This window comes from Glossina fuscipes, unplaced genomic scaffold (genome assembly GCF_014805625.2).
Source record: "Glossina fuscipes isolate IAEA_lab_2018 unplaced genomic scaffold, Yale_Gfus_2 2, whole genome shotgun sequence".
In the NCBI taxonomy this organism is placed as follows: domain Eukaryota; kingdom Metazoa; phylum Arthropoda; class Insecta; order Diptera; family Glossinidae; genus Glossina; species Glossina fuscipes.
The window spans coordinates 19,635,452-19,644,936 of record NW_023998416.1 but is presented as its reverse complement, the minus strand read 5'-3'; the positions used below and the strand labels follow the sequence as shown (position 1 = coordinate 19,644,936).

The following is a 9,485-nucleotide window of genomic DNA, read 5'->3' as shown; positions in this document are numbered from 1 at the left end:
CCTCATATTCTATATCTCGTATTCAATATTTCATACCTTAAATTCTATATTCAGCCTTTCATATTCCATATTACATATTTCATAATCCATAGTTTATGTTCAGTCAGTTTGACATTCCATATTCTGTATCCTATATTCTACACTATATATTTCACATCCTAAATCCTATATTCTGTCTTTCATATTGTGTATTCTATATTCATATTTTAAATTTTTTATCCGATGTTTCATGATATCCGCTCTTGATAATTATACTATATTCTATACTCTACTATGAAAGTTTTGAAATGAAACTATGTAAGTTTTGATTCGAAACTCGAAAGGAGAAATCGACAAACATTACAATAAAGCGAAGATCAAGTGACTATCAATAATATAAATCTCTGAAGCCATTAGCGAAAGTAAACTTGTGCACACTTGTATCTTTAAGGCTTTACTTGGAATCGATTAGATTTATGGCGCACATGTATCTTCAAGAGCTAACGACTTTACTTGGAAATTATTAGATATCTTTTACGCAAGTATCGCAATTAGTACAAAGAAGGCGTGGATTTATAGAGAAATTGTAACCTATTTGTACGTCTCAAACATTTCACAATATCTATATCTGACTGAGCGTCTTTAAAATAAGAGTTGCGAAATGCGGTGGATATCGGTAAATTAATCTAGAGATTTTTTTTCGCAATGGCGGTCAAAGAAAACATTTTTTTTTTTTTTTGGCCTTAATTTCATTCAAAAACACTCTCACTTGTTTTCTATCACATTTTGCAAAAAAAAAAAAAAAAGAAATTAAAAACGATGTTAAAGATTAATTATTTAAAAAAAAAAAAAAACGTTTATCAAATATTAAAAAGAAATTTAAAAAAAAAAAAAATTATATATATATAGAAAGAAGAAATTTGGTAAAGCAATTACATCGGTAAGAATGAATTCTTCAGGATCATCAATACTGGCAACGGTAACTTTGCCCTGTGAGACTATATGATAATCGTAGATGTTATTGGATAACAAACAGTATTCTGTATGTGTTTAACCGTAGAATAGAAAATATAAATAAAATTTAATATTGGATATGTATTCAAATGTGATAATTTGTTTATGTAAGTGTACGCGTGCGTAGTTTACATCTAAACGGAAACTTTTAAATAATAATAATAATAATAATAATAATAATAATAAAATTGTGTAATGAAATGAATGAAAAACAACGAATAGAGGAATGATGGATGTTATGAGGAAACGATGAATTTTACTTTTATACCTTTAACACCGGCCACGGCATTGGACATAATCTGATAGAAAATGTGATAAGAACGCTCCAAAGATTGCTGGGAGATGACACGAGCCTTCTCTAGCAGATCTAAACGAAATGAGAAAAGGATTTTTCATTATAGATTTTTCTAGCATTCGCTCAAATGTGCATCAAATATTAGTGATATATATACATATATTTTTTTTTTTTTTGTTATTAATTCTTTGCTTTTTTTATTTTACATTATTCTTATATTATTTTATTATTATTATTGCTCTTTTTTTGCAATTATTTTATTACATATGATATTTTTGTAATATGATGTTCGTATATATAGTTAAGTTAAGGGCGAAATTCTGAATCGTTTTAAGCATGTCCGCTATTCGTTTAAAATTTAGCAGAAATATTGGAAGCTCTTAGAAGCAAAGTTGGAAGCACTTATCAAACTGGGGCATATCGGGTAAAGGATACGTCTACAGGTAATGCGGATCGCGCCTACTTTCTGGATTTTTTGCTGATTACGCAAAAATCGTAAGACACGCGATAAAAATTTTCACATACGCATTTTACAAAAATCGTCTAATCGGGCATAGCTTATGCCCGGCTAATGTTATAGAGTACGAAGTTTCGTTTCTTCTCAGCCTTTGCTAAGATAAAAGTGGTCAGTACAAAGAATATATTAAAGAGAGATATAATTTATTCACTTGGCTTTGTATTCTTCGTGTAAACCAAACTCAGTGCATCGATAATAATAAACAGCAAAATAGATAGATAATATAAAGAAATAAACGAATGAAAAACAAGGAAGAGAATTATATTCAATTATAACCGAATGTTTTGTGTCCGTCACCGTTATCCTTAAAAAGGCTAAAGAAAGCGAAAATGCGAAAAGCAAAGATGTTTATAGTTATAGCTGCTTAGGAGTGTAGGCGTTTAAGGCGGGTACTTTGGCCGGTGAGAATGTTCGCCACCGCCATGTAAATGGACAAATGGACAAACGAGCACACGGACCTGTTGAAGCGCATTCCGAATTTCCGTAATGGAGAAACACTATAGTCGGTCGCGGCTCACTATTAAACACCCTACACCCCTCTATAGCTATTCATATAACGATTTTTCAAATTAAGGCAATGTACGGAAAGTGATCGAAAAGGTTGTCTGAGCGGTATTCATCCTAAGATCAAAATACGTCAGTGTGCCATATTTCATCGTTATATCTCAAAAATTGCAATTTATAGATGGAACACAAAAAAAAGGCAGACAGACGGAAAGACAACCTGAAATCGATTCAGAGTCACTTGCTATATAATAAAAGGTCGGTCTATGTGAACTTCTGAAATTCTTATGCAAGCTACATATTCCCGCCCAAACTTAATACGCCCTTGCACCATAGGTGGTGCAGTGTGCCGTAAAAAAGTTCAATCGCAACTGACTAAGATTCGATACTGAATTCTTTTTTATTTAAAGTACGTTTCAATCTTGGTCTGATGGGTAATGAACAGTAGAGCAGAGATTTTTAATGAAATTATTTTATCTCATCTTCTGAAGGAGTAGTGACTAAACGAAACCAGTTCCAAGCAAAAAAAAACAGAAGCCAAATCCAAGTTATGTCTTGCTCCCTTTTCTTTAATTTCAATTGCTAGTAAAGTCCTATTCCAGATGATGAGGAAAAATAAGAGCGAAAGAGCATTTAGCAGAAAGAATTTGTAGGATGTTACGGAACTTGCCAGGCCTGAGAAGAGTATAGAATGGCACGTAAAGAAGCAAAATGGTTATCCTTTAAATTTCCGAAAATCTTTCATCTATAGCTCGTCTACATGTAAAGTCTTCCTGAAAAGTATGAGTTATAAGGTGCGGACGGTCAAGAGCCGCCGCTGTCGCTTAGCTCCAAACTGTCTAATCTGTTTTTAGGTTTTCTAAAATCAATACAACCTTAGCGTAGCTTGACTTCTTTTTCCATACAACGTTTTGGCGGTTAATCTTTATATTTTATTTGTTCGCTTATTCTTACGTTCATATATTTTTGTGTTATTTTGCATCAATTAAAGAAAAAATGTTTTGCACTTGTCTTCCTTCTAGCATCGAATCTATCGAATCGTATGAGTTTATCAAGTCTCTTAAAAGTCGGTCATAATCATTAATAAATTATTATTCACCTTATTCACTATTGTTGTTATTGTTATTATTATTATTATTATTATTATTATTATTATCATTATAATTATCATAATTAATATCATCACTACTTTATTTTTATTTCATTTACTGGATTGTTTTTCATAATTTATTTATTATTTATTTTTAAGTATATATTTCTTGTTAAATTAAAAAAGAAAAAAAAGAAGGAAATTAACAAAACATAAAACACTTACAAGTTTCAATATCAGCACCAGCCAATTTACCAGTGGGACCAAAGTGAATACGAATGAATTTACCCTATGTTAGACGTATGAGAAACGTATTTAATAATAATGCTTTGTAAATGTTTGCAAACTTTTATGGATACTTACGAAACGAGAAGAGTTATCGTTACGGACGGTCTTAGCGTTACCGAAGGCTTCCAATACAGGATTAGTTTGTACGACCTGATCTTCCAGGGAGCCCTTGTTCTTTTGACTTTCATCCTTTTTGCTTGAGGCACCGACGGTGGCGAAATACGCAATTACCTTTTTGGTGTTCTCAGTCTTACCAGCACCAGACTCACCGGTAATCAACATAGATTGATTGACGTGGTTGGTCAACATATCGACGTAGGCACCGTCAGAAATAGCGAAAATATGTGGTGGCACTTCATTACGACGCTTACCACGGTACATTTTAGCGCAACGGTTGGTATATACGGGGTAACGCTTGTAGGGATTGATGGCAATACAGAAAAGACCAGAATAGGTCTGTTTGCGAGCAAAAAAAATGATATCGAAAATTTTCCATTAATAACGATTGAAAGATGATTGACTTTTTGAAAGAAACATAGATCGATTGAAATTTATCTTAAAAAATTCTATGAGAGAAACATTCAACATTGTGTGATGTACGGTTTCGATTGCGTGTATGAAGAAAATCAGCTCAGTTGTCATAGTTTCACTGTTTTTGCTGGTTTTCGCATTGATCGTTTTGATAGCTTTTTGTGAACGATTCTTTTCGTGTTTTTTTTTTTTTGTTTTTTTTTGTTTAATATTTTTTTTTTTTTTATTTTTTTCAATTTTTTTATTTTTTATTGAATTTGTAGATGAACATGAGAATATTTTTGGATTGTTGCGAAGATTTGATATTTCATAACACAGCTGGTATGGGTTTCCTTCTTTGGAACTGTAAAATACCAGAGTATGTAGAGTTGTTTACCAATTGGTTATCTTACCAGTTAGCGTTCAGAGCACTGGTTGGATATTGATTGTGTTTGTTGTTGATAATAAGCAACAAAGCAAGCTGGCAACATAAACTTCAAAGACACAAATAATGAAGAAGGAAATTAAGAACAAAACTCTTGAAATATGAGCAAAAGGATGAAGAAGGGATTCGGGAAAGTTTAGAAGTATTTCCTTACGATAAGAAATTATTTGGAATCGTACGCAATGTATATATGTTAATGATGTTAAGTCCAAATTAAGTTAGACTTTCGTCTTTTTTATTTATTTTTTTTTTTTCTTGTTGGTTTTTATATATAGTTATGTATGATTTGATTGTTTTAGTAAAGGAGTAATAACATCGAACATTGAACAGATGATCAATTAAAAATGAAAGCTAACAGGCACAATTGCTAGTTGCTGGCGTCTTACTTACATAGATAAGCTTGTTGTAGTATCTCTGTCTCAAGTTATGGAGCACAGAGGCGTCATTAAGATATGTCAAGTTGGACATATCCTCAGCTTTTTCATATTTTGGAGGGTTCACTTGTGTGAGCAGATCTTTCTTAAAATCTTTCGACTTTTTTCATAAGTTTATTTTACGTTTTTTTTTTTTTTTTTTTTTTTTTTTGAATAACAGAAATTTTTTTTTTCCGGTTTTCACACAATGCGAGAGAGAGCCAAAGAAGAGAAACAAAAAAAAAAAACCAATATTAGTTTGGTTTGTTGGTGGAAACTTACGTAAATGATTTTCGAGTAGTATCGTTGCCTTAAATTGTGTAACACGCACGGAGTATTCAACACCGTCATATCAGCCATATCTTCAATTTTTTCGAATTTTGGTGGATTCGTTTTTTCCACCTTGTCCGCTTTAAAATCTTTCAACTGTGGTAATAACGATTTAACGATAAATTATTTTACAAAAAAAAAAAAAAAATAAATAAACTATTTAAACAGCAAAAAAAAGGAAATTCTTTTAAATCAAAAGATATCCCTTTTCTTCTAATCCAGAAAGAAAGAAAAGTTGAAAAATTGAAAATTTTTCTTAAGCGATCGATTTTGTATTGATTTGTGTAGTGTTGAGATGTAACATTATTACCTCACCGCCCGGCAAATTAACGGTGACCAAGTCACCCTTGGTGGCCTTAATTTCACCAAGCAAGAAGCCTTCCTTCTCATCGGGTACCCAACAATTCTTTTTCGGATCATAAGGTTTCGATTGATCGATACGCCTTTGTTCCAACGACACAAACAAGTATGGGGTTGGATCCTCATCTTCTTGACTAGCAATAGGACGCGGCATTTTGAATTAGTTTCGCTTTATAAACGTTTTTTTTAATAGAATTAATACAAAAAAATTTTTAAACTCGTTTGAGGGCTAGAGTTTATTGCTTTGCCGCTTTTAATACGCAAATATAACTGATTTTGAACAAAATTTTATCTCGTCGTCTCAGCCCAAATGCTTCCCTAAAAAGAATAGAAAGGAAAAAACAAGATATTAAACATAAATTAATTACTTTTATTAAAACTAATTTTAATTTTTATTATTAAGTAACAGTGTGCTAACTTTATTACGAAAGTGCGAAGTGTTCGTTTTTTGTAGAAGACGATATATAAGTTCGACATCTGCGTCCCTCATCTGCCTTCAAAACATTAACTCAGAGTTGCTTTTTTTTTCAAAGACAATTGTCTAACACTTGGCTTTCTATAGCATTCATCAATGAATTATGTTCGAAAAGTGAAAAGTTTATAAATATATATAAATATATATATATATATATATATATATATATATATATTCACTAAGCAAACAGCCAACGATATCCTATGCCGAAAGGAAAGTGTGTTCATAATATCGTACTGCTGGTGACATCCTCTATGTGGAGATTAAGAAATTTTGGAAAATTTTAGCTAAACCTTCGGGACTAAAGCATCAGCTGCTCATCATAACTAGGATCCTAAGTACTTGATTTTTTTTTTCTTTTTTTTTAGGTTGTCTGTGGTAGAATTAGTAGGCGATGTGATTAGTTTTAATTTCTTCGCTAGATTGCCATACATTAAATTTCGTTGTATAGTGAAATCCCATAAGTTGTTTGCATTCGTGGAAATCCGCTTCACTTTATATTGTCATAAGCAAAGCCAGCAAACTCGATAGGTGTTCGATGAAGTCGAAGAAAAAGTTCGCGGTATTTTTCCTAGTAGATGGCTTTACAATCGCCTAACTTTAATAATACTAATTCTATCGCTTCATACTGCAGCGCGATTGAAAAGTGACAGACCCTAGAAAGCATTGTAATATTTGTTACATGCGTTAATGCAGGTGAAAGTAATTGCATTATGAAAATTATACAAAATTTAAAAAAACAAAATCCGCTATGTTCTATAATAAATCTTCGACGAAGACGATAACGCTTCGCCGGCTTGTTTATGATCAAGATTCTTCATCGAAATTAGTAGCAAGCAAAGGGTTCCTCTTTTGAAATTTACCGACGTATTCTGGTTTTGTGATCAATCACTGATCGTAAAAGAAAGCAATGTGTTGCCTTGTGTACTTCTTCTGACTTCGGGTCAAGCTTGATATTCTGTAGCAATAAGTTAAGTCCAAGATCAATTTTGTTAAAAACCAATTGCATTAGCCTGCGAAAGGCCGCAAAAAAAAGATAAAAGAATTGCAATCTTATTGAGAATGTAGCGATTAGACGTCAATCTTTGCTAAAGTGTTAATGCAATTCGTCGAAAAACTAAGAAACTAATTGTTTACCAAAAAGTTATTTCAAACTATGTGCATTGATCTTGGATGCATCTTGGATGTGCGAAGAAGTGTGATGTGAATTAACAATGTTTATGAAATTGACTTTTCATCTGGACATCGCTGTTGAAACGAAAGGAAAATGACTCGTTTTTGAAGAAATTGATAATGCACGAGGAAGGTTAGGTCGCGATATATGACACTGGTGAGTTAAAAAATCATCAGCTGACAACTTGCTGATCAACTTGCACATATGGTGGCAAAATTTTGAACTGGGGAGATATAAGGTAATGCGCTCTATTCGACGAGATATGAAGACAATTTTGGATTAATGCAATTAAAGCGTACAATTGAGGTAAAACGTTGAGAGTAGATCGAAACGAAAGGTCTCGCTTTCCCTTACGACAATGACACATCTTCGATCCTTCGCTTAAAGTTGGAAAGTTTTTTTTAGCATCCACGGCTTACTCATATATAGAAAACTCGATCTGTCAGAAAAACCCATAATTACTTGTTTATATACCTAATTGGAAATTGCAGATATAGATTGCATATCTATCATTGAGAAATCTTAGTGATGCATGTGGCCATCTAATCTACAGACACTCTGTGGGAGGTTAAAAGCTTTAAGCCTACCTAGTTATTAATAGATCACTAAATGAATGATGAAATAAATGAAAAAGTTCATCAAGTCATGATCATAAAGAAAAAATTATTGTTATCTGAAGTCTAACGCAGCGTAGGCAAAAAAAAAAGAAGAAAATAAACTGTCTAAGAAAAATCGTATTGGCATAGGTGTTAAAGACAAGTGGTTGTCCTTAAAGTCAGTAAATTATGTTAATTTTCGGAATTCCCTGACCGTACCAGGTAAACGATATTCTTCTGACTTCACTTAGCAGTAGCAAGTCTTGGTCTCAACCCCTACAATATTAAGAGCCTAGTAAAACACTAAAAAAAAAATTAAATAAAAAACTTTGGTCTGTTACTCTGTACTGAGCTAAGCTTAAGTAAACCTTTATATTGATTTCTTCTTCTCGTAATTTTTCATTGAAAAAATTTGTTTAATCGGTTTGTCACCCTAAAGAAACTAATTTCGCGAATACTATTGATAAAGCGCTTAAGAAGCTAAGAACAATTTACTCTTCTTTACTTATGTTATTGATCTTTTTTTAATTTGCCTTCGCTCATTGATGATGAAGTAGAAATTAAGAAAAAGAAACTAAAAAAAAATGGATTCGAAAACTCCTGCTTCTGCTAGTGTCTGTAGTTTTCGAATTTCCAAATAAGTTAATTTAATTTGTAAAACTTTTTCGCTTTTCATCTTCACTGTAATTGGATAGTTTTCCTCGCATACTCTGACCAATCTTCAGCGATATTTCGCAAACACGCACACTCTTCGCCATCATATTGTCTCTCTTATGTTCTTCTAAATCATTCGATCTCTCGTTCGCTTTCTCTCTCTCTCTCTCTCTCTCTCTCTCTCTCTCTCTCTCTCTCTCTGTCGCACAACAATAAAATTGCTTAATATCCCTCAACAGTCTTTAGATTTCATTCTTATTTTGTTTTTAATTTTTTAATGACTTTTCATTCATTTATTTTGTTTCTTTTTTTTTTTTTTAATTTTTAAAATTTTGAGCAAAGATTATCTCTTGTGCGACATTTAAGATAAAATCGTAAATATTTTAACACATATTTTAAGGTAATGATAGCCACTGCTGAATATAAGCAAAAACAAAAAAAAAAAAAAAAAAAAATTTAAGGTGTGGGTTGTAGACTAATTTTAGATCGGTGTCATCCTCGGTAAGCGCACGCGTATTTGGATTCTATCGTTAAACTGCTATAAAGAAAATTCTCTTTTTCAATTTCAAAAATTTATACACAAAAGCATATAACTGAGTATGTATGCGCATTTATTATCTATGTCACTGGGTTTTTAAAAGTAAAACGTATGCGATTATGTAATGCAAACTTTTTTATGTTTCCATTTTTAATATTTCTTAACTGATATCATTATTAATAATTAATTATTTTATTTCAAAACTGAAGTTAAGTTAAGATTTTTATCTCTCATAAACTGTGAACATTTTTAACTGTCACTAAATTTTTGTACTCATTTTCTTACTTTTCTTTTAGAAGGTCT

General features: G+C 31.9%; 1 protein-coding gene across 34 annotated transcripts in view; it reads right to left on the bottom strand.

Annotated features, from left to right (window-relative positions):
• The window catches only part of LOC119633127 (myosin heavy chain, muscle), a 32,624-nt gene extending 23,139 nt beyond the window's left edge, over nucleotides 1-9,485 (bottom strand). For 12 of the 34 annotated variants that reach the window (XM_038026398.1, XM_038026414.1, XM_038026403.1 and 9 more), the window contains exons 1-6: nucleotides 9,468-9,484; nucleotides 5,696-6,063; nucleotides 5,033-5,176; nucleotides 3,763-4,143; nucleotides 3,625-3,688; nucleotides 1,262-1,360 (exon numbers count right to left, since the gene is read on the bottom strand). In XM_038026398.1, coding sequence (XP_037882326.1) covers nucleotides 1,262-1,360; nucleotides 3,625-3,688; nucleotides 3,763-4,143; nucleotides 5,033-5,176; nucleotides 5,696-5,899 — 892 coding nt within the window. In that variant the 5' untranslated portion in view covers nucleotides 5,900-6,063; nucleotides 9,468-9,484. Of the gene's footprint in view, nucleotides 1-915; nucleotides 1,020-1,261; nucleotides 1,361-3,624; nucleotides 3,689-3,762; nucleotides 4,144-5,032; nucleotides 5,177-5,337; nucleotides 5,482-5,695; nucleotides 6,064-9,467 lie in introns of all 34 variants that reach the window. The other 22 variants (XM_038026399.1, XM_038026417.1, XM_038026412.1 and 19 more) reach the window with 7 other exon arrangements.